The sequence below is a fragment of the Sylvia atricapilla genome, chromosome 2 (assembly GCF_009819655.1).
Source record: "Sylvia atricapilla isolate bSylAtr1 chromosome 2, bSylAtr1.pri, whole genome shotgun sequence".
Classification (NCBI taxonomy): domain Eukaryota; kingdom Metazoa; phylum Chordata; class Aves; order Passeriformes; family Sylviidae; genus Sylvia; species Sylvia atricapilla.
Window position 1 is genome coordinate 45,613,886 of NC_089141.1, and position 25,938 is coordinate 45,639,823.

The 25,938-nt window shown below is 40.4% G+C and overlaps 1 protein-coding gene across 2 annotated transcripts in view; it reads right to left on the reverse strand.

Annotated features, from left to right (window-relative positions):
* LNX2 (ligand of numb-protein X 2) overlaps positions 1–25,938 on the reverse strand; it is a 52,353-nt gene that overhangs the window by 17,656 nt on the left and 8,759 nt on the right. Inside the window, exons 2-3 of one of the 2 annotated variants that reach the window (XM_066313111.1) lie at positions 8,461–8,985; positions 426–664 (exon numbers count right to left, since the gene is read on the reverse strand). In XM_066313111.1, the coding sequence (XP_066169208.1) occupies positions 426–664; positions 8,461–8,861 (640 nt within the window). In that variant the 5' untranslated portion in view covers positions 8,862–8,985. Of the gene's footprint in view, positions 1–425; positions 665–906; positions 1,492–8,460; positions 8,986–25,938 lie in introns of those variants that run through there. The other variant, XM_066313112.1, reaches the window with a different exon arrangement.

The window sequence follows — 25,938 nt, forward strand, 5'->3', positions numbered from 1 at the left end:
AGAACAGCACTCCATGTGTGAGAAGGCTGCTGATCCAGTCGGGAGGAAAGGGTGAAGAGCGGAAAAATAAATCTCATCTTAGAAAACAACTTTTGTAATTTTACAGAAACTACACCCCTTCCATCTCACTTGTGAGGCCAGTCCCACTAGCAGATTAACACAAACTACTGCACCGTGACACAATAAATGACGATATAGCACCACAGTAGCTGGCACACACTCTGAGGTATCTCTTTCCTTCCTGTGACTTTATCTCAGTTGTAAACCCACACATAATCAAAACCCACTAATATTTCTCCAGAAACTGCAAAAGAAAAGAGCCAAAGATGAAGATGCACATTCACAGTTGGTAAGAGACACGCTCTGACACCACAAATGTTTCCACATCTGATAAAAGAGACTTGAGAAGATAAGTGCTGACATACTGTCTGCTACTGTGCTCTCCTCAAAAGGCGGATTGTCGATGCCGGGCTCGTCTGTCCACGCGGGCAGGGCGGGCGAGGTAAAGCTCGGCTCAGCTGGCACCATTCCCTGATCAGCATCCGGAGATAAACTGCTGGGCTGCTCCGGCCCGCCCAGACCACTCTCACCCTCTGCCTCTGCTTGCAGCTTGCTCGTTTTCCTTCTCTCCAGAGCAACTCTCCGATGAGAAGCCCCAGGACACCTGTAAAGACAACACTTGATATCATGCTTCAAGCCCGCAGCCCTGTTCGTAGCAGTAATTTCGTCGAGTTAAATCAGTCGTCTTCAAAACCACAGATTTAAACACAGCATAAAAAAAATATTAAACACACTATATTTTAAGGCCAAAACCCCAATACTGCTTTCTTCACAAAACTTCTACTAAGTATTTTTGTGGCCATGAATTCAATGTGCGTGCGGAATGCCTTCTGAATGTAGACTTACTCTGTTATCACAGATTGGTTTGGGTTGGAAAAGGCCTTAAAGACCATAGTTCCAACCCCTCTGCCATGAACAGGGACACCTTCCACTAGAAGGTGGATTCTGTACATTTCAGTTTCTGGAAGATAACCTGCAGGAAAGATTAAACAGCATAGTCAAAAAAATCCACCTAGGAGAAGCCCTGTTCCAAGTCACAACCGGAGACCCATTGAAGCCATCTTCCTTCATCTTAGTAAGCCAAAAGAAATAAGCATCATATTGTCCTGGGCTCACTCAGAGGAGGAAAGATGAAAATTTTACCTATATTGCAATCTAAGTGCTAAAATACTGAAAGAAAATTCTGCTTCTCTAGGAGTCTGTGTGAGAGGTGTAGCAAAAGTAACAGCTCTGTTCATCGTTGTCTCTTGGGCCAATAGAAGGTGTTCTCATGTCCCTCCTGTCTCCTGGGGTTTTTTCCTGACTTCACATAGGAGGTGCAATTTTTGTTTCCCATATGCAACAATGCTCCCTCAGCATTTGATGCTTTTCACTACAAACTCAGTTTTGTAAGTTTCCATTATTCTTAATGCAGTATTTTTTTTTTGCTTATGTTTAAAAGCCTACAAAAAAGGGCCACAATGCTGTAAATTTATGGAAAGCCTTCATTTATTGAATTGCCTTGCACTTATGTGCACATAATTAGATGCAGAGATCAATCTTACATCTGCCTCTGTGACAGTTTTGCCGGTGTCTGATAAATCCCTTCTTACAGTATTTAATGTCCGTACAATTCCTGCTTCTGAAGCTGCTGACCACTGAAAAATGCTCATATACTGTAGCAGTGTCAGAAAAAAAATGAACCACATTCTTGAAAGGATTCAGTGTTTGGGAACTTGGCAGATTGTTACAACAAAAGAAGAAATTATTTATTCTTGCAAGAGAAGAAATGTGTTAACAGAGTAAAAGACAGCAGAAGCGTAATGACATCCTAACTTATTAAAGCAGAATGTTTTAAAAATCACAGTTCTGTTCTGACATTCTGTAAAAGGGATTTGGTAATTATATGGTTAGACTGTTTCAGCATGGATTTTGAAGATGACCTGCTAACAAAGTTTTCAGATCCAAAGAATGCTGATAAAGCTTTTGTGATCCCCAGCCATGTTATAAATACATAACACTATATAAATATATATATGTATTTATCAGACAATACCTTTTTTTTTTTTTTTTTATATACATACATTGGAAGGGATGTTAGAGATCATCCAGTTTAAACTGCTCCTGCCACGGGCAGGAACCTTCTACTAGACCAGGTTCCTCAGAACCCCATCCTGCTGAGCCTTAAATACTTTCAGTGATGGGACATCTGCAGCTTTTCTTAGGAAACTTCTTCCAGTGCCTCACCACTCTCGAAGTACAGACTCTCATCCTATTACTTAGCCTGAATCTACCCTTTTTCAGTTTAAAGCCATTCCTGTTAACCTATCATGCCCTTACAAAAAACCCCTCTCCAGCTCTCTTATATCCCCTTTAGATACTGAAAGGTGCTATAAGACTTCCCCAGAGATTTGTGTTCTCCATGTTTAGAAAAACAGAAAAAGGTAACCCAAATATGCTCTGATATATGCAGAAAAACATACATTAGAGACAGTTCATATTATGATATAATGCATTTCAGAAATAATTCCTTGGACTTTTCCCAAAGCAACTGCTGGTAATTTTGTTCTTCAAAGTTAAGTAAGTACAAGCAGGAAAGATGAAAATTATTTGAAAGGCTTTTCTTTGTGAAAATGTTTCTCGTATTTTAATGATGGAACACAACCCTATTTCTTGGCTTTGCCCAGACAATATTTACTACAGAAAACCACCAGTACAGTGGGACTGATAGGCCAATATATCTGTCTGGTGGCCAGAGACACACAATTACAGGTGAAGATCAGCAGAAAATTTCTATTACTGGCCCTTTCGCAATGCAAATCTCAAAACAAGTCCCCAAGAGACCAAGAAAAGAAAAGATGCTATCACTTCCCTCAGCATATCTAACATACTTTAACTTGATGGGTTAGCCTCATGCTCCCTCAAATCTTAACACTGGCAACAAGGAAAAAAATAAAAAAAGGAACAATCTCCAACATCATTCACTTCTGCATCAACACAGCAAGGGGTAAATGCTCTTGCACAGAAAACCTTTTGTCTGCTGGGAGCTCTGACAGACATGCTCTCCCACACTGATTCATAAGAATATAGGACAAAACCACCCCAAGCTGCGTGTCCTTGCTGTCCACCCCAAGCTGCATGTCCCTGAACTGCTGTGCTATAGAAGTGGTGATTTCTCAGCAAAGAGGTAGATAAACAGTTTAAAACCAACACTGTCAGGAACCACGCTTCAATCCCTCTGACCTGAGAGCAGAGTCCAGCCTTACTGGACGAGTCCCGTGAGCCAGACACTTCCTTGGACACCTCCTACAAACCACTGCACGGCTGTTGGCTCTGACTCAGCCATCTCACAAGGCCCGAGGAGCCCAAAGGACCTGCTCCAGGTTTTTGGGGTTTTTTACGCTATGTCAAACAAGGACAGCACAAAACTCATCCCTAGAAGTGTCCTATTTCTGTCAAAACCAGGTCCTCCTCCACTCTCCTTCACAGAGCACATTCTCCCATCATTACTTGGCAGCTGATGAAAGTCTTCACACAAAATATAAATAGATTTGAGCTTTATTTTGGCCAATGATGTTACCATTTCAAAAGCTAGTATCGAGAAATGTAACCAGCCTCCTGAGCACACCTCTTCAGCTGAGTGGAATTCCTTTTGTGCAGCACTGCATGAGGCAAAAAAGGGCAAAACCCCACAGAATTCTTCCCCAAATTAACCAGTAATTGTAATAGACTCTGAATTTCAGTCCAGTACAGTGCAACTGCATTGCCAGGAAAGTGGCAGTCTAGTGGAGACATTTATTCATGGGATGCCAGTTCCTAGGTCTTTAAACACAGCATGCCACCTATCAAGCAGCAAAGCCCTGTATTGGAATTCAAGCACATCTACACCGAGATTTTTCTTCTTTCCCCCTGCAACATAAAAAGATTTTTTGTTGCCAGCAAGAATGTATTATTCACAAACAGCAAAACCATACGGCAGTTGTAACAGCTAAGCGCCAGTAAATCTCCAGAGGTGCACACTTTCACTAATACCACATGGCTGGGACGAAGAGCATTTTGGACTAAACCTTGTAACAAGTTATGTACACAGATGGGTATCTCGTGATCAAAACAAGCTTTGAATATTTGATTCTTTTATTTGTAAAAACATTATCATCAAACAAATTGCATAAATAAGGGTTGAATTCAAACTTAGAGAAATGGTATTTCATACCTACCTACCTACCAAGCCAGAATATCTTGTCTAGGAGCAAGAACAAAGGCAGGACTGTTTTAAGAAGTTTTAAAAATTCTTTAATTTCTTTCATGAATCAAGATGCTCAAGAGTAAGATTTCAACTCAAACTATTCTGTCATAGTAGAACTACCCAGCTAAAGCAACTGAGTGATGTTACGTAATGGAAAGATTGAAGGGCAGTTTTTCTAGGGGTGTGAAATTGGCTTCTGCTTATATTCAACTTCTTCCTCTACCCTCTTCAGCACCAGCTTCTGCTCAGTTCTGGATGATGACAAAGTATAGCTTTTACCTTCATGCTCAGTTCTGGACGATGACAAAGTATAGCTTTTACCTTCAATTTCTCTTAATTCATATCAGACAGAGAAGAAAAATGGGTCTTTTTGTTTGGTGGGTTTTTGTTGTTTTGTTTTTTACAGACAAGTCTGCTAGATTTCTCATTTAAAAGCTGACTTCTTGGAACACTCGCAGCAATCCCTCTTGGCTGATAAAAAGAGCTTTCATACAAAATTAAGATGTAGTTTACAGGGTTATTTCTGTGGAATAACAGTAGGAGCTTGAAAAACACATTTGCTCACTGACTACTGAAAAGAAAGAATTCATTGTACCCTACGCCATCAGCTTCTGCCCAGTCTAGTGGTTTGATAAAAGCAAACACACCAAATAACCTCAAACCAGTTGCACTAAATCATTTTCCAAGCAGGAGCTGTATTTAAGCAAAGATGGCAAAGAAACAACCCAAGTGCCTTTGCTATTGCTCATAAAACTTTCCCAACAAAGTGACCTTAAGCAGTAATTCTGGCAAGATTTACAGCTGCAATTCGAAGTAAAACCTGGTGCTGCTTTGGAAAGTTAAGTGTCTGGGTCTTAGTTTCTCTTTTGACAGGAAAAAAGAAAAGAAGAACGGAAAAAACCAAGAAAGCGGGGAAAATGAGGCACCAGGAATTATCTAGGTTTGGGAACGAGAGAAGACTAAGGAAAAATAAAATAAGAGTGATTTTGTTGCATACTGCTCTCTCCCACCCAACAGTGTGAGAAGCTTACAAGGAGTCAAGCAGCTTCAGAACAGAGAACAACCACAGAGAGATTGTTTACCTTTCCAGCAATGGGTCGAGTCCATAGGACATGTAAAAACTATGGATCTGTTGCCTATCCAATTATTCAAAAGGCTTAAATCCCAGAGATTCTCTTCACTTCTGGTGGTCCAAAGTGCCAGGCAGGGACAGTGTCTGCAGCTACCGTGGGGGAGGGTGGGCAGAACAGGGCTCACCAGCACTGTCATAAACACCAATATAACTGGGATCGCCATGATTCTGAATGATAAAATTCTGTACCTTAACAACTTTGTCTTCCCATGGATTTTGTTAGCCTAAATCCATATATTAAGCATGCTGAGGGACACACAGTGAATAGCTCAATTGTTTCTTCAATTCCAAAAAATGCAATCCTATATAAAGTTCAAACTTAATTTGACATAAAATTATCTGCAATGTTACCCAGTTGGAAAAATGTCTACATCCAAAATGGTAACTAAAACCACTACAGGGAAATACAGGAGGTGAAAGCTAAAGCCCAACTCACAAGCAATAAACACAATATTCAACCCTGTCATTACAAAGTTGTAAGAATTTCACGATTTTTGTACAATAGACTTCTTACACTTCTGAATAACTCATAAGAATTAACTCAATTAAAATCATAAGCGTTTTGTCAGATTTTCTTCTTATAAATTTACCTTTGATATGTAGAAATCACAGAATCACAGAATAACTAGGTTGGAAAAAACCTTTGAGACCACAGAGTCCAATCCATGACCAAATACCACTATGTCAATTAGACCATGGCATTGAGTGTCACATCCAGCCTTTCCTTAAACAACTCCAGGGAACGAAACTGACACTTACTTTACTACACATTAACAAATTTTCTATACCCAGTGACTGAAACACAGTACAACATGACTCACATGGTTCTTCTCTTTAAATCATATTACATGCACTGTGTTTAACTTTAAAAAGCAAGTTTGCAAGTGAATGTAATGAAACTCAAGAGTCTGAGAAATCGAGAGTATTTTCCTTGTGCAATGAGGTATCATGGAGTGCAACTAGCAACTGTGAAGTAATCAGGTTTGTGTCTGATGCCTCTCATCTGCTTGTGGGAGCATCTTGCAGTAATGCTCCTTACACTCTGCAGCACCTCGTAGATACAATGACATTTTCTACCAGCTTTTATGCTCAAATGAAGACAATAAAAAACATTGGAAAACCCCAGTGCAAAGGTTTTTAGGCAATGAAAATTAACCAACCATATTGGTTTCTTCAGAAACACAAACCAGCTCACATAAAGGCTTGTTGAGACTGGTTTATGTTAATCAATGCTTACAATTACAATAATATTGAATTTTGTATTTCTTTCCTAAATGTAATTATCAGTAGTAGGCGTTTACTGCATTCAGTAATCCATATAGAATTAAATTCAAACTATACAGTTGCTGCCATCGTTTGTCAGAAATGATAATTTATAGGTGTTCAGATGTTTGCAAATAAACTTAATTGAAAACTGTAAATCACCATGTACTCAAAATGTGTATCAGCCAAGATAACCAAGACAACAGAAGGAATTGAAAATGAGCAGCCTTCTGCAACTGAAAGCTTTTTTCCAGCTGACAAACAGGAAAAGCCTGTGACTCAGCTCACTTGGATTCCATGATAACCTTGTGCATTAAGTAAAGAGATATTTCACTTACACTTAAAGAGTGCATACATTGTGTTCTATGTACAAATAAATTACGTGATCCTGTTGTAAACAGCCCTAACATCATTCAAAACTGTGTCAACCAAGGAAAAAGGACTGATGAGGTGAGGGATATGACAGTGAGGAAACAGAAGATGAATCAAATATTTAGCAGTAGTCTTGTTAGCATTTTGCCTTTTATTCAAATGTAACTAGTTAAATATCAGGATTAAAAATCATAAATCAGTTAGGCCTCCTCACCATCCCCAAGCCATCACATAGGTCAGAAACTACTTGTCACAAGTAAACAAGCAAGTGCTTAAGCTAACATGGAAGACAAGTGGAGAATTAAAAAAAAAAAAACAAACCCAAGATAAAAGCCTGGAGAGAAAGGCTCCTAATAATTAGTCCTGTACCTCCCTGACATGGACACCATTCTACAACGACCAAAAATACCCTGGCAGCTCCACGCTCACCACAGTCCACAGGGCTGCTGCACGTTCTGCATGCCCAGGGTCCTCCCAACCTCTGAACCTCCAGAAGCCTTCAGGATGTGTAGGAAGAGGGCACACTGGAAATATGAATGTGAACAGTTTCCAAGGCAGGTGGTACCTGTCCTTTTCCCCTTCTCTGCAGACCACTTGCCTTGCAGGCACACCTGCACTACGCACACACTCCCAAATCTCTGCAACATCACCCCCTACACAAAGACGGTCTCCAAGAGTCTCCAAATGGACAAAGAGCAAGACTTGGAAAGAAATACACGGAGTAGGTCCATGCACCTCTCAAATGAATGTCTCTTTCTGGGTGGTCACCAGCAGCCCTGGACTGGACTGAGGGCAGGCAGAGAAGGCCCACCAGCCCTGAGAGACACCGTGTCCATCTGTCTACCTCAAAGCAGAATCAATCCTGATGTAACTATTCCTGATGAAAGTTTGTTTAATATGTTCATAAACACTTCTAAAAATGGGGAATGGACAACTACCACAAAACCAATCTATGCTGGTGCCTGACCATTATAAAGCTTTTTCCCCTAAAATCTGAACTTGATCTTCTTTGTTCCTACTACACCAGTTCTCTCTTCTCTGCAGACAGAGTTTGCACATCGCTAATTTTCCCACTACCTCAGCTTTTTTTTTTTCCTACTGTAATCAACGGCCACAGTATTTTTTCTTTTTGACAAATCATTTTCTTCAGACCTCTAAAGATCCACATCATTCTCCCTATGGCTATCACCAAGCAGTCTTCACTATTTTCTGGTGGGATGTACAAAAAAAGAGTAATCCATTGCCTGTGCACAGTTACAGACTGACCATTTCCAAGGGGCTTCTGATGTGCATTTAAAAGCCACCAGCAACTCTCTCCCCCTCTCCTACCCACAATTTCTACTGCTACACAAACTGGCCACAAACAAGTGTGCAGGGAACATGCAATGCAAACACTTGCAGCACTCACCTGTTTTTTAGATGTGCTGCCAGGTCACATCGCTGCATCACTTCCTGACACACAGAAGAAAAGGGGCACAAAACAAAGAGCTTGTCTAACAGTTTATGAACAAGGATGCTGGATTTCTTGCAGAGTTTAAAATGGAGTCTTTTTCGATCCAGTGGGCAGAAATCCTTCTCCTGCAGAAAGTTCCTTAGGCACTTGTAGCAGAAAGTGTGTCCACAGGGAGTGTCCAATGGCTGCAACAAGGGCTGAAGGCAAATGTGGCAGACCAAGTCATCATCCACTTCGTTCTGGTAGTTATAGAGATGGTTCTCCCTTGTCCAGTGCTGCTGGCCACACTCAAAGCACAGAGGGTTCAAGGAGGCATTCTGCTCCACTGCAGCCATGTCGTCACCTGTAGTCCCCATTTTACAGCTAAGAAGGCTGACAGATCCCTCTCCTCTTCCTTCTCATAGGATGGGGATGCTCAAGTAAAGCTCACAGCGAAGTGACTTCTTCCAGGGTGACTTATATATGCTCTTCAGTCATTTTCTGCAACAAATAAAGAAATAAAAATTATTTATTTTGCAGGAAATATGGAAGTTGTCTTCAGAACATTCAACTTCTGGTTTACCAAAATACAACAGCAAGACAGATAGGGGAATATTCCTGTTTTCTGTAAGTTTGTCACAGAAAAGAACAACAAAAAATCTACAAATACAAATCCTTTTAAAACACAAACATTTTATGGCTTTATAAGGGCTGGTACAGTGCAGTCTTCACCTGTTAGATGACCACTGTGTGACAGCAAAGACACCGCATTATGCATTGCCACACTAGAAGCATGCAATTAGCATCTGGCACAAAAAATACCCTATTGTGGAAAGATGGTTATATGATCAAATAATTAAATGTGTTCTTTAATATGAGATAACAATTTTAATCTGGTCCTACTCTGTTTTTAGGATTTTGACTGTACAGAATATTAGGTTATTAGTAATGTTCTAAATACACTGCACTGAAAATAACAGCAAACGGCTTACCCTGGTTCGTTCCATTAGTAATATTGCAGATATATCACCACTTACTTCTAGGTTTTCTCTATGGATTGCTACACAGTAAAAAGGACAGATTCTATCCAGTATGGCCCCATCTGATCTAGTACAGACGCCAGTAATAAAAATATGCAATAAACTAATCCTATGAAACTACTGCTTTCAAACAACTTACTTGTTTTGCTTTTTACCTAATGAAGTTACAGCACATTCAGTGTGGCAAGAAAGGACTCTAGGTCTGTCACCATGGATTTATTTTCTAAACTTTATGTGTTATTAAACTTTGCCCCTCTTAAAATAGCTGCTTGGGCAGGAAGTTGTGCAGCCATCAGTCTGCAATTTCAAACATGAAATCCTTATCCCTCCCAATTTATTTACCCATCTCTCCCTTACAGAATCACACTGCTTAATACACATAGCATGATGATTTACAAAATAAAACAAATTTTCTCTGAGTCTTAAGACACCTCCATATTTGTTAGTTTTGGTAAACGTTCTCACTTGTGGGGGGAGAAAAAAATCAAATTAGAACAATGCCTCCTTTGTACCTAAATTCTTTATTGCAATTCAGCAAGGAACACTCAGGACAGAGACTGTTTTCTAGCAGAGCAGTAGAAAAGATATAGAGAAATGAAAAACAGTAGTCTAGATATTAGCCCATCATCTTTATTTCTAGCTGTTGAAATGCCGTTCTAACCATATATTCTGAAATTCATGTGGAACACATACATTTCCCCATGTCTTACTTTTTCTGAGATTCTCTATTTTGTTTTTTGTCCCTTAACCTCACACAGTGAAGCACAAGACTTAGAGCACATTTTACAAGGATTATTATATCCTTTGACGCAAAAAGGATTAAATAGTAATTTGTAATCCAGGCTTCTATTCTGCCGTGGAAATTGATGCTCATCGTTGCCCTGTCTCGTAGTAGATAATGTGCACCTTCTGGAAAGGATTTCACAAGGGAAGAGCACAGCAGTTCTTTGTTGCTGAAGACTAAGAATGCAAAATGAGACCCCAAAAGAGATTAGTCAAAAAAAACCAGTCTTAAACATATTATGTAAGAGCTCAAAGATTGGAGAGCAGATAAGGAGAGCACTGCAGGGGGCCCTTGTGCTCAAATCACAGCTCTCTCACTCTGCATTCATGCTGCTGGATTAAGGCAGAAGGGATGAGACCCATCTAATGGCTGGTCTTTATGTAATGCAAAATAAACCAGATAAATGTTCTAGAAAAACACAGCATTGGTTTGTGACTTTACCAAATTATTTTATCAGTCAAGGCACCAGGGGAGGAATACATGGCACGAGTTGTGTTGTACTTGGAGGTACCTGCAACACCAAGAGAGCAGGTGACACACAGAACAGGCAGCAAAACTTCACAGAGCAAAGTGACACACAGAACAAGCAGCAAAAATCACTATACAAGTGTGCTGCCAAAATTGTAGACCTGCTCCTACTGCTGACTACAACCAGCACACTTCCTTCTTTTCCAAACAACCAAAAACCCAAGAAAGGACAAAGTCCTGATACACAGAATCATAAAATATTCTGAGTTGAAGGACTACGTCAAGACCATTGAGTCCAACTCCTGGTCCTGCACAGGACGGCCCAAGAGTATCACCATGTGCCTGAGAACATTGTCCAAACATTTCTTGAACTCGGAAATGTTCAAGAGTCACAGGCTGGTGCTGTGACCACTTCCCTGGGGATACCATTCTGGAGCTCAACCATCCTCTGGGTGAGAAACTGCTTCCTGATATCCAACCTGAACCTCCCCTGGCTCAGCTTCACGCGGTTTCCTTGTGTCCTTCCACTGGTCATGAGGAGTGTGGGTATTGGTACTCACCCCTCCACTTCCCGCCATAACCATGCTGAAGACCATCAGTGAGGCTATAGAAAAACCCAGCACCATTCTGTGCACTATTGTTATGGAGATCCAATTAGGACTCCTGAGTGTGACCATCCCAAATTCACCTCCTTGAAGGCTTCTAGCACTTCTATCCTTTGAAATCTATGTAATTCATGTGGCAGTCTGTGACAGAGCATGAGTCAGTGCCATACAGTAAATATACCCACGAGATACTTTGACCTCTGTGACTGGCTATGGTCAAAGATATCTGCATCTCTCTTTTAGGAGGCTGTAATTAAATCCTTTTGTGTGTTAAAAATTTTAACAAGTTCCTTTAAATTTTGAATAAAATGTAAAACCACAGAAGTTATCAAGCAATCAGGCATTCACTGCCACGTAAAAAATTACAGTGACAAGCCTTCTCTCTTAGGAAAGGTATACCCAGAGACGGGCTCTACTTGCTGTAATCACAGGAGCTTGACACAGGCAGTCACTCTATTGCCCACCACTGCAGGAGGTGAGCAGACACACCTGCTCCTATGGCTGACCCACCCCAGTGTCTGAGCGCTGCTGGTGCAGAGACAGACGCCCTGGGCTGTGCTTTGCTGCAGAGGTGCTACCCCAGGCCAGAGACAGGCTGCTCCTGATGGCAGCTGACATTGCCTCAGTGCTGCAATAACCTGGTAACCTAAACCATCAATAAACTAAGCCCAACCCCTTTTCTGCAGCTGATGTGACCACCCTTCCACCACCTCTCTGCCAGCAGAGCTGTGGAAGAAAGAGATACTGGATTACAGAATGAAGATTCAAAAGAAAAAAAAAGAAAATCTCGCTGCCACCACAAAAAAACACCCCCAAAACTTAAACCAATGAAAATAAATAAATAAATAAAGACCACCACCATCCTGAAAAAAAAAAATAGAATTTTAAAAAGTCAAGATTTCCTTACTTTCACACTGCTGTGCTGTACTTCAGGCAAGCCCATTCCATGACCAAGGAAACAACCACCTGGATTTTTACTGATGATATACTGTGTCTGCCTAATTATTGACGTCAAGAAATTTTACTGTCTGTTCCCAGTGCAAAATACCAATTTATTTACAAAGTTCACAAACACGGAGTTTGTGGTCTGAGCAACAGCTGGGATGACAGGTCAGGTCTGTATTTCCCTGATGTAAAGTACTATATCCCTGAAATCCACAATACCAGAGCATTTATAATATCCTACTTCAACCCTCTTTCTGCATCCCTTATATTATTTTCTGTATCTCTTATCACAGCAGATCACCAGTTCCACAGGATGATAACAGCCCAGGAAAGCTGCAAACAGGAAAAATAACTAGAATTACAAAAAATGTGAAGTGGGTAAAAGAGCCAGCCAGGCCTGTTATTCAAGTCATATAATTCCCTAGAAAATAATTTTCCCAGGACTTCATTAATACAGTCAAATAGTGCAGGTTGTGCCCTGCTTTCAGTTTTAAATTACAATCCACTTGGGAACTGGGCAAGACTGGACATCCAACTATGCAAATTTTATTTTGGTTTTTTAAGTGGAGTGTGCACAAGAGCGATTTTAGACTCAAAAAAAACAGCCTTATCTGTAGGTCTACTCTAGTTCTGATTTATTGAATCAACAAACATTCTCTGGAGAAGCTCAGCACATTTTAACAAAAGCATTAGATTGTCAGGCTTTATACCTACATCAGATTTCACAATGTTTATTACTTCTGTCTGAATGGGCACTATTAAAAAAAATAAAGAAAACCACAAGCAAACTGGAATCGTAGCAATAAATTAACCTTTTAACTGTAGTTGTCTTTACATAAGTCACAAATAATTAACACTCGTTCCAGTTTGAAGTTAACGGAAACACGTATTTTGCAATTAATGCTGTGAGAGATTTAAGCAATCTATTTCTAAATTATCTTATTAAAATCCTAGAGATTTACAGCTCATTAACTGACTGTTCAAAATTTTACAAAAAACCCAAGTATACCCTCAAAGTAAACAACTATGCAAAATATCCATCTTACCAACTATTTTCTTTAAAAATTACCTTTAATACCCCAATCTTCTATTTGTTTACAACTGTCTACGCAATTTTCTCAACCAAAAGCAAATGTCAAAAGGACACCCTGAGATGAATGACACCTCTGCTCCTTCGGAGGACTCCATTGTCCCCAAATCCCAAAACGGCTGGGATACAAACCTCAGTTCTGCATCTAAAATCTCTCAAACCAGAGGTATGTATTTGCACCAAGATCTATCTAACCACTGAATCAATGATTAATTTCTTCTGTGTAGTTTAAACCAGCTGCAAGTGAAAAACTGTCCACCTGTATTTTCCCCTTGATTAAAGGCCACTGGGTATTGGTTGCTATTTCTCTTCATCCCAGAGGAGATGACATCCCTAAATTTTGCTGCCTGCTGGCATCACAGAAATGCCCTAGTATAACCTGTCCTTTTCCCTCTCCAGTGTGGCAAGGGAGCATATAGAAAAAATTGTAACAGCTATGGCAAAGGTTTCATGTGACCCTAAATTCACATTCCTGGCCAGGCAGATTTGACCTTGCGGGGCAATACATAACACACACTAATTGATAACTCTGAACAACAGCACGGTCATCCCGGATTTCAGGAAAGGTTGGCTTAATTTTAAAATGTCTAAGGACTTCCACAATCTGTTCTCCATGGACAACAGTTCCTGACTGCCTCAGCTAGCTAGGAAGGATCTCATAATTTCCCGATTTCCCTCCTTTATTCAAATGCCACGGCTGTGAACAGGATCTCTGAGCAGCCAGGAAAGGACTGACATAAGCCCCAGGAAAGAAAAACTAGACAATGGTTAAACCCATTGCTTAAAACCAGATCATAACATCAATTAAACATTAGTTTTTAGCCCCCAGTCCAGTATTCATCACAGGAATTGCAGCATCAGGCTGATGACCTGTAACTGTTCTCAAAGCAGACCCTAGCTTAAGTGAAAGAATAAAAGACAGAAGAAATTAATACAAAACATAATGAAAATAAATAGCTAGCAAACTTCACCATAGGAGAAAAGTGTTATTTCCCATGTCCCAATAAGCATGACCTAGCTCATTAGATAATCTCTGCTTTAATATTAAAGCCATATAGCAAACAAGTGAAGCAGTACCAGCAACATGTATTGACTTTACAATATCCATGTTAATTACACTGATATCTAAGGGCTGCACTGCTGTGAAACACCAAGCCCCAATTCAATCCTTGTCCAAGTTTATGAGGCAATAATCCTGTTAGACTCATCCTCTTCTGAAAATGCAAGCAAATGAAAGTTTTGTCAAAACATAGCACCTGGCAGCTCCAAGTCAACAATCTGCAAGAGATGGACAGGGCATAGCAATTAGCCTAGGACACTTTCTGCTAAAGCTGCAGCCTCACTGTCACTGCATGCAATTACCCATTACACCTGTTTTTTGTGCCCATGAGCAACCTCTTCCATGGTTTTAAGTTGTTCAGCAGAATGACTGGAATTTTTATATTCAAACTAAATAATACTGTGACTGAATGGTGACTTTGTTCCTCTGAACCACAACTGGGCAATGCTGGGCTTGCACTAAAACCACCTCTCCAGAGATTATTTTTTGCCTCTGTGCTAGTCTTTTTGTTCCATCAAAGGAATGCCCTCACAGACAAGGAGTCAGCCCTGCACCAGGTGTTGATGTGGCATCAGCACTGCAAAGGCAACAGTTCACAGGTGATGGTTTTCCTTCCCCGCCCCAAGGGTGAGGGTTTTTATACGCAATTCCTCAAAAAAAAAAAAAAAAGTGCTCACGCATTCCCTTGCTGGGTATTTTCACAGTCCAGCATTTTTCAAGGATGCAACATGAAACCCTCCTTTAATCAGACAAACAAGGAACGTTTGGGAAAAATTAAGAGGACGGTAAGTTGTGTTTTGTATTTGTGGAGCGCTGCGTTTCCGTGGCAACTGGGGGCTGTGGGCTTTAATTACCATGGCGGCGTTAAGGTCCCTGCTGCACAGGGGCAGGCGGGGGGACGGCAGCAGCACCGCCCGCACTCCCCTCTCCGCCCCACGGCTGCCGGCAGAGCTCCAGGGGATCTGAGCAACCAGCACACCACAGAGCAAAGACAGGTCTGGAATGCGGAAACCGAGGGGAAGCACGCGACTGACCATCCTTAGGAGAGATGATGGATGATGCCCACCTCCCAAAACCATCACCTCAAAGCAAGGGATGCTTGGTATCAGAGGATGACAGGAGGAAAGAGAGACTCGGTGCCCAGAGATAAAACAAGTGGGCAGAAGGTTTTGTGCGAACAGGCAAAGATCCTGCTGCAGCCATCTTCTACGGCACAAATGGAATGGCTTCTATTTTGGGGCCAGGAGATTAAAATAGCTTTACTTTAGTCAAATTGGTCTCGAATGAGACAGGAAAGATAAGGACTGTGACTGTATGGAGGTCTCTGCTATGAAATACCCATTCTTTATAGCAAATACAGAGCTACATCCAATAAATCATCTCAGAATAGAAGAAAAGGAGACAAGTATGAATCTTTAACAAAGATACAGCTACACATCTACAGAATAAACTTTGCATAGTCCTACTGAATAAGAGTAATGTTGAAAAAGGAGGAAATATGACACACAAGCCAAACTAAATCAGAGCCACTCAGGTTTGGATGGCCAGTCAGATGTCCTGGTCTGCAGGAAGCACAAACCCCACGGAAGAACTTGAACTTGCATCCTCTCTTCTGCAGGCACTGCTGCTCACCCTATCAAAGTGTTACTCAAGTATTTGCCTTTCTCTGCCATCATGTCTTGTAAGAGAGGTGGGAGCTGCCTTTACAATGAGATCTATTTTTTGTAGGTATAGTAATTTTTCTGTTAAGCAGAAAGTAAAGTGCTCATTTCTGGGCATCAACCCTGCTTTGTGTCAGAAATTACCCCATGGCAGGAGCCCCCAAACACAGGAAAAACACTAGGGGAGTTCAAGTTGCTCCCAGGACTCTCAACAATCGAAGCAGGTTTGCAAATTTTAGGCGTAAGTGTATTAAAAAACCTGCAAGAAATCTCCAAGTTTCTAAACTCATTTCTGGATTTTTGCAGCAGTGAAAAAGTAAATAGAAAGAAACAAAATTATATAGAAGTCAAGAAACACAGACTTACCTGCTGGGAGACCAAATGACAAATTTCCTTCCCAGCACAAAAAGAATAAGGAAAGCAGTATTTAATTACTGCTGCTGTAACAAGTGGGCTTTTATATCCAGTGGAAGTGAAAAAGTACCCCAACGGTCAAAAACCCATGACAAGGAGACAATTAGTGAGGCTTTCTTCTTGCTGATGGAGCAGAGGAAAAAAGCAAGAAAGAGTAAAACATTTGCTTATCCGCCATGGATATTTTCTGCTGTGCAATCTGTCCACCAGCCCTTGCCATATGTGCCACCCTTTCTGCTGGGAGAGATGAAGGCAGCAGAAAGCTGTCCATCAAGATGCTAAACCTTCTGGAAAGCCCTCCCCTACGCGCTTTGCCCTGAAATGGGGACTTCTGTGGATGAACAGAATACACTTAACTAGATTAAATGTAGCTCATTTCTGGATATGTACAGAGAGAATTTGATTTCATTAATTCAAATTTGAAGGAGCAGTAGTGATTCAAAGAAAATAAAGGAATCGGAGAGCTACGCTCCCATTTTCTGCACTTCTTTATAACCAGCTCCCATCCCTACGGGTGTGCATGGAGGAAATTCAGAGAGACAGCACTGGGATTAATCACAAAATGGCTTTAATGACAGAGAGAAGCTGGGGGTGGAGGGGTGGAAAGAATAAAAGAACTTTCTGAATAGTTAAATTGTAGGACTTAACTATTTTCAGAGAGAAATACCATCCCATCTCTTCCTTCAGGCGTATGCCACCTTGCATAACTTGTTACAGCTGGTTTCCCCCATCAATTGCAACTTGAGTGATGGTGAAAGCTATTTTCAAAGGTAAACTATGCTGTTACTAAGCAGTTTTTTAGCCTAAACATAGCGTGAAAAAAAATGAAGCTACCTCCTAAGCTAACAAAAACCTCCAATCTCTTTGAAAACAAGCATTTCTATGATCTGTGAAAGAGGACATGGTTTAGAGGAAGCTCAGATAAATGATAAGCCACTTGTCCTCCTCCTGCAAGAAAAGAGGCAGAGTCCTCAACACGAGTGAATGCCCCTGACCTGCAAGGAACCCATGACAACCCATGGCCAGAGGAAGAAACTTGAAAGTCAGCAGAAAGAGGGCAGAGAATGAGCTAGACTTGGTCTGAAGCTTGCAACTTCAATTTTCAGCCTCAACCTGCCAAACCCCAGCAGCTAAGGAACATCACTTGGTGAACTAAGGCAACCCCCTAAACCGGTCTGCCCTGCCTAGAGACTGCTTATTTTCTCCATAATAAAATAAAACAAGTATCACCACATCAGAACTCTCAAAGAAAATAGGAAAATAAGAGCCTCCTTGAGCCCACAGTCAAGAGTATTTAACTCAGGCTACCTACGTGCAGGCCAAATTATGAGTTGCCCATGAACAGGGGTGCGTCATGCAGAGTGACCAACTCACCACCACGACTGCCCCACTTGGTCTGCAGCCCAGCACAAGCAGGAACCAGGGAAAGCTGGGCTGGCTCTGGCCACCCCTTCACTCATTCCAAAAGCACTGCCATGCCTGAGCAGTCTCTACTCATGCCTGGGAATTATGTCAGGATGCCATGCCCTAGCTGTCACTTGAATTAACTCCACAATAAAGGCAAATTCTTTGATTCTTAACACTTCAGGATGACAGCTGTGCCTCTCCCTATTAAGTCTGCTGAAGATATTTCACTTTGCTGTTGTACTTAGCTTAATTTCTAGTTAATTTCCAGGAGGAACTTTCCTTGTGATACATGTAAAAAGGTTCTTTTCAGAGCCAGCTGCCTGACCCAGCTTTGGGCACACAAAAAAGGCAGAACATGACTCGTGCAAAATACACCCCCATTATTTTGTAGGATGTTTTTCAGAAATTAAAACCTTTACACTGAGACCTTCCAGTTAGGCTACCTGTCATATTGCAACAGATGTACTCTGTACAGATACTGAAAATAAATGGCTCCACACGTCAGCAAAATTTACATAATAAGAACATGTTAGATCTAGAAGTTGTAGTCTAAAAATATACAAATATTATCTTAAATAAAACCCATTTAAATACTTTGTATGTAAACAGATCTTTACATACACAGTAGACTACTGCTTGATCTGAGGCCTCCAGACAGGATTCAGAAAAGGAAGTGGACATTGAGTTGACTATGTAAAATCTAGTCTGGTTCTACATATTTGACAGACAGAATATGGAAGCAAAGACTGCATTTGTTTTTAGTCCTGCTGTAGGAATCATATATTCTCTACTTCAGCCCCTGTAATTACACTGCCACCAAGAAAGAATCGAGAAACAGTTGATGAATGAAAAAAACTCACACATTTTTTCCAAAACCACTTCTCTACCCCATAACCATGTTTGCCAGCTGTTTATTTCACATTCCCTATTACCTTGACTGATTGCATATTATATATACACACACACACATACACATATGTTAAAAAGTAGAATTTCACTAGCTATTACATAGGAAAGCTTCTATGGTGCAGCTCTTTACCTGCCTGAGGTGCAAAGTTTGGCTGCTTTAGTATGTCCTCTGAATCCTGTCAGTGCCCTCAGAAAAAAAACTACTTCAGTAGTAACACTGCTGAAAAACAGGTCTTTAAGATTCAAGTGAGAAATGTTAGCAAAGCTCCATAGTAGCACACACACACAGCAGGTCAGCAGGCCCTGCTATGTATTCTCACATGAGTGACAGGGGCTAAATATTAAGCAGCAATCTCCTAACTCCCCCTTGCAGAATGAATAATGTGGAAGAGGGAAAGCTGAACTGCTGTTACAGCATTTCTGTCTGCTTTCCTAGGTAGTCTTGTTCTCTAAAAGGTAACATTCCTAAACAAAGGGAAAAAATTTAAAATTGTTACCTTTTAAGTCAGTAGTAAAAATTAAAGAAAAAAAATGACACTAAAACCAGGTAAGTGGGAACATATATGTAAAACATCAAACTGGTAGCCAAACGCAGAAATTATACAGAAGTGATACATTAATAGAACTATAAATCAAGAAATAAACTAGAATAAAATTGCTCAGTAAAAGAGAGTTAAGTCCTCACAGAAGGGTATAAGCAAACAGGGGGAAAGCTCAGAAGTTTGCTTGGGTGGGGAGACATCAGGACTGCAACTGCTACACTCATCTAGCAAATAAAACCCAAGTTGTTAAAAAAACCAAAGGCACGAAATTATAAAAGAAAAATGCATTTCAGTTCTTAAGATAATTAACAGTGAATTTGCAAAATATATACAAGGCATTTACTCACATCATCAAGGAATTTTGATTCACCATGTTTTGGGAAGACGGTGGTAAAGGTGCGGCGTGCTAAACAGCCGTAACTGTTCAGATTCCTAACTTCAGGCACCACTTTTCTGTATCCATGGTCAAAATGGTCGCAGCAACAGAGGCTGACAAAAACATGCTACATCGGGAAGAAGCCAACCTTCTCCTCCTCCTCCCTGTCCAATCTCTTCTCAGCAGGCTGAAATTTTGCATCTGTGGGGGATGATACAATTTTCGCTTCCTCATTTATTCTATGTATTCAACCCTTAAGAGCTAGCTTTTAAAACACCAGTCTTGCTTTGAAGGATATTACTTCATTAGCAGTGCTTTTGGAAAAAGGTCTTTAAGAGGCAGACAACTCACCCTCTGGAGTATCCATCTTCTTTGCACTCCCTAACCACAATTCTCATTTTCTCAAACCAAGCACTTCTCAACAAGTTAGGCTAGGTTCACAGACAAAAAATTCAAACCACCTTTTATTTCCATACTTTTTTTTTTTTTTTTCTCCAAACTCATGCTAAACACTTTCACATGTTTTATGCCAGATAAGTATCATGTATTTCACATGAAACATTTTTTAAACTTTGTAAACTTTTAAAATTGCTACATTGTCCAAAAGCCAGAAACTACTCCAGGCAACACTCCTGCTCCATTGCAGCTGTACCAACGATCCCAAAGCATTTTAGTGTCTCCAAGATAAGGATGCACATTCTCTTGGGACGTATTTCTTTTCTATCAAAAGGGAGCAGTGCTGTGCACAAAGACTGTGGGATGCCAGAAATGCAACACAAGGACCAGAGGGGCTGAAGACACCTGCCTACCCTTCCTACAGAGGCAGCAGCAGTAGCTGCTGTGTTCCTCAGACCAGGACAGCTTCATGCAACAACACTAGCAAGCAACAGATTATTTGGAAATAGCAGACTTCCAAGGTTTTTTTGCTCCTATCAGCAGCAACAAGGATTCAAGGAGTTGCTTGCAAGTCCACCTGCAAACTGCTTGCTTGTAAAATCCAGATCTTTTAAGAAGTAACTCAAACTTAGCATCAAGTTCAGAGCAGTGCAGTGACTCAGAGGAAAAGGGTCTGATGGGTCAAACAGACAATGCCACAAGTAATCTCCATTTGGCAGTCACTAAAAAAGCTAAGGAATAGCCAGAAAACAATTATCTTGAGAAGGGTCCCTTCTGCATCATGCTTCTAATACAGAGAAGTATGAGGGAACCCCCACAAAACCCCCCAAACACACTAGTCTGCTCTATAGTTGCTAGTTTCCACCTAGGCACAGACATTTTAGTCAGAACTCCAACTTCTTGCACTTCAGTGAAGAACTGTTTAATACTGCTATAAGAAAACAGCCTTGATCTTTACTGATTTTCAGAGTCAAAAAGATAATAATTTCAATCTAATGAACCAAGAGCAAGGAAAACAGGGTAATTAAAAGCCTTTATCCTGTCCTTTCTGTGTGCAATCTGAAATCCAGAAGTCCAGACAAGAGCATGATGGGAGTTTCATTCAAAGGAGACAACTTGCTTTAAAAGCAGGAGACTCAACTATAAGCAACACTGCCTCTTAATATCAGTGCTGTGAGATGAGAACACAGAAACAATAGATAATTTCCCAGGCAACTTGACACTGCAAATAAAAGATACAGGGAGGACAGAGTCATGAAAAAATAAATCCCAGCTGAAGAATTTTAAGATGGAAAAGATAAAATTCCTTATGGAACCAAGAAGTTACACTGGAAAGCTACTGCAATAATATACCATACTTTCACTGAAGGCAGTAATTTGCATACATTTCCGTTTGTAAACTTCAGGACTAAACTTCAGGAAATTTATGAACTCAGATTTAGTGCTTGTCCACACAGACCAGTTTAACTGAATATTAAGTTTCAATAAAGTTAAATTCTGAACTGATACTTTGCTGTTAAAGCAAAGTTGTGTTGCTTTAGCCAATCCTTGTTACTAATTGGAATCTAAAACAGAAAGGGTTTACAAAGACTCTTTTTGTTTCTACTGAGTCTGTGAAAATAAATCACTGAACCTTTCCCATATGTAATAAAAGGTATGGTTTTTTCCTAGATGATGGATTTGGAGAACAGCACATCTGCTGACGCTCTAGCTGGCTAGAGACCCCTTATTTCTCGCTGGCCTCCTGATTCCTTTCCAACTTGCAAATGCAACCAAGGGGATTCTTTGGCTTAGAGATTCCTGCCTAGTGGAGAACTGGGGGCCAAAGCATGCAATGAAGTGGCTATCTTCATTGATAAGCAAAACTTCATCTCAAAACCTTATTGTTAACATCGATGATTATTACTGTTACTTTGATGACAATTACTGTTAACATTGACAGTATGCTTAGGGTAAGAAAATATATACCAACAAAACCATCCAAATGTCACCAACAACTTTCAGTCTTCAATTAAAAAAACCAACTCCTGACAGCCAGACCTGACACCCCACTTGCTCTTCCATTTTTTTTCTCCCCTTCCTTCACCTCCTCAAATCCTGGAAAAACACCAAAATGGGAATAATTCTTTGGGACAAGTATTTCCACTTGGAAACACCAAGTGCAGTTATTTCAAAATTTCTACATATCAACAGACCCTGAAGGCAAACAGATCTAGTGAAAATAAAAGAAACAAACGCCTCAGTAATCTTCAGTTTCTCAACCTGTTTTTCATCCCTTCCTGATTTTCAAAAAAGTCTTAATCAAAGGACTTGTCTTACTTAAAGTTTGCATACCCTGCACAGTGCCCAGTGAAATGAGCAACCTTTTTTTTTTTTTTCAGGGTGGTTAATGAAGGCTACCTGGAAGTTTACAGGGTTTCTAGGAAGCCCATTGAAAAACCGTATGGATAACTGTAAAACTATTACTACATAGGTATCCTAGGAGACCAAAGAGCTTTCACATTTAAGAGCTTATTTCCCAGCCACCCTCTCGATACACATCTCATGCAATTATAAATAATACAAACAGCCTTGAGAAAGGAGGACGTTGGTTTGATTTCAGGCAGAAGGTACATAGACCTCTGCTTGTATCTGCATAAAGGTTTAATTTTATTTCACTTCTCTTCACGTTCTGACTACGAAGATATTTTGTAAGATTATCTCATGTAATCCATGAAATGTGTTTTTTAAGTTTAATTTTAAAACTATGCAAAGCTAAAATTTTTTAATCTTTAAAAATCCACACACATACATACATATCACCAGAAAGAGCCTTTGTATTTAGTCAAGTGAAATCTAGATTTCTGACTACATTTTGCAAAGCATCACCCTGTTTAAAAAAAACATACCAGAGAACCATATAATTTAGGAAAAATAAATATAAAAAATAAACAAAAAGCACAAACCAGCTAATTTAAAAAAGAATTGTTTTACACTTCATGTATGAATAGCCTATGCATTTGAAACAAGCCAAATCAAAAGCATCCCCCTCATTTCTTGTTTGTAATTCTCGTCACAGGGTCTAACCTGCAGTTAAGGACTCGGTGCCCAGCCTCTGAAGAGGAGCATCCTTAAAATGCCGAGCAGAGCCCTGGAAACACCCTGGTACGATTCCTTGGCAGCCGGAACTCAGGATCTGTTACAAAACCTGCAACACAGAGCACGACAGCCTCTTCCCTTCATCACCTTTTTAGTCTACATTTCTTAGCCTTCCATCCCAGTGGAGGTGAGGAGGCAACACAGAACACCTGCCCAACAGGAAAAGAAGAATATACTGTTGGTCTCCTGGAGGAGGGGATATCACATGACAACAGGGAACTCCAAGGAAAAAGGTTGTTGGCATGCTGGTAATACATAAATTAATTCACCAATGGGTAATTAAAACAGGACCAGTTCCTCCTAAAGCCGCTAAGCAGCTCTTGGGGTTTGATTTCCTTAAAGCAGTAAATTAATCACCTAACCTCACACGAATGTGAGTGAAGCCCTAACAGCTGTGGCTCAGCAAATACTAACCTAAGCAGGAGCCAGTGGAAAAGATCTGCAGGCACTCTCTTACACTGTGTCCTTTGCGAAACCTAAACTTAACATTAAAAATAACTGCGGGCTAAAATGTTGCCAGCAATTTCTCATGAATGCATAATAAAACGTTGCTACTCCATGTAGCACATCGAAGTTTTGCAAGCACACCCCGCGGTGCGCGGGGATGACCTGCGCAGGAATCCCTAAAGTAACTCCGAGCCTACAGTGGCTTTACGACACAGACAGGACATTTCCAGTCCCTGCCATGCTATATATATTATGCAAAGCAACACAACGTTTGCAAGAAAAACAACCAAGTGGATTATGTAACATTCTTTTTCTTTCCTCCACTCCTCTATTTAGGAAAATTCTGCTCTTTTAAAGAAAGAATATTTGAGTGAAATATTGAAACTGTTCCCAAAATTGCACATACTTTCTGAAAAAAATCTCAATTTCTGTACAGTTTTATATTTCAGTATCTCAATACTAGAGTTGTATTCAACACAGAAAGTCCATTTTACATCCTGAAATTGTTGCTTTACTTCTGTCAATTAAAAAAGGAGGGGAAAAATTATTATTATTTCCTTTCAAATTAATTAAGTTTCTGGCATTTTTAATACTATAAAATCATGCTTATTTCCATACTCACAAACTACAAACAACTATCTTTCACAGCAGCTTTTATAAAGTCTAGTAACTTCACTTGCAAATTAGTGAATATTTGAGTATTATTTTCCCTTACCCTGGACATAATACAAATTACATACAGGAGGGTTGACAACCAGCTAAATGTAATAACCACTATATCCTTAAAGGCTGTCCTCTTCCTTCACTTAGTCCCATGAAGTGGATGAAAAAAACACCCAAATCTACAAACACCATGATAAATGAGCAGTAGAAGAGTGTTCTCCAACAGCAAAGGGTTCAGTTTGAGGTCTCAGTGGATGCTCCTTCACAAAACTTCAGGATGGCCTTTATAATACCCTCCACTTGAGAAAACACGACTGCAAAGTAAATCATCCCCTATAAAAAAGGAGCAAAACTGTTTTTCCTGCCTCTTCTTGGCTTGGAATGGCTTTAAACAAACAGGCTTGGATAAACAGCATAATAAGAGGACTGATGTAATTCTAGTTCATGGAAGAGCTGCATGGACTAAATGAGACATCACCCCTGGTGAGACCATCAAACCAGTTAAATAAATTGTCCAGTCAGATGTGAGGCCCATTCTGTTCCTTCCCATGAGATAAAACTTGTGGTAGTGTTTCAAAGACATAGCATTAGGAAAACTTTTGACCTCTGCTAGAGGCATTTGCAACAGCATTAAAATGACAATGTCAATGATATTTATGCAAGGCTAGTGGCATTTTCTTGGGGGTTTTACATCTACTTGTAATGCCCCATTTCAGCTGAAGAACCAACACAAACCAATCCCAGCTACTGTACTCCTCTGTGAGCACACCAGTACTACACCTACATGGGCTTCCTTCAGCACACATGTCATTAATTAAAATGAAGTTATAGCTGGAAATGGCATTTGCTAAGATAGCAGTTTTTCCCATGAGGATCTCAGCTGTATGGAACAGCAGCGTGGAGAAACACCACACAGCAAAGGAAGGAGGTGTAAGCACAGCCCTTACCCTGCCACACGAAAGCTGCTCCCCAACGAGCTTCCCAAGCCAGCCCTACTGCCACAAGCCGCCTCCTGAAATCACAAGCACCAGCACTGCTCCTTCTACTGATGAAAGCAAAGGAGGACAGCCAAAATCTGCCTCAGCGAACGGGCTGAACAAGAATTCTGGGTGTGAGCCCCAGAATTACCTTCAGAAGCCATGTCTTCAAAAGACTTGAGTGGCAGAAGGAAGCCTGTTCCCTCCAACAACATGGTGCTTAATGCACAGACTCTGCAGCTTTAGACTCTGCAACCCAAAATTTAACAGTTTAATTTAAACTAAGGCATGCCACATTGTGGATTGCAAAGAGCAGCTGAATAATGAGATTTATGGGAAAGAAAGAAAAAACTAGCACAAAACTCCATATTATACTAACCTAAAAAAAAAGGCATTTACAAAGGAAGAGGTAAACAACTTTTACCCTCATTAAAAAGTTGAGAAATGTGCACACCACCACTAAAATATAATTAATACACAGCCTTCAGGAGAGTCCAAAGGAGCAATTTAATTAACCACCCACTGATTTCAT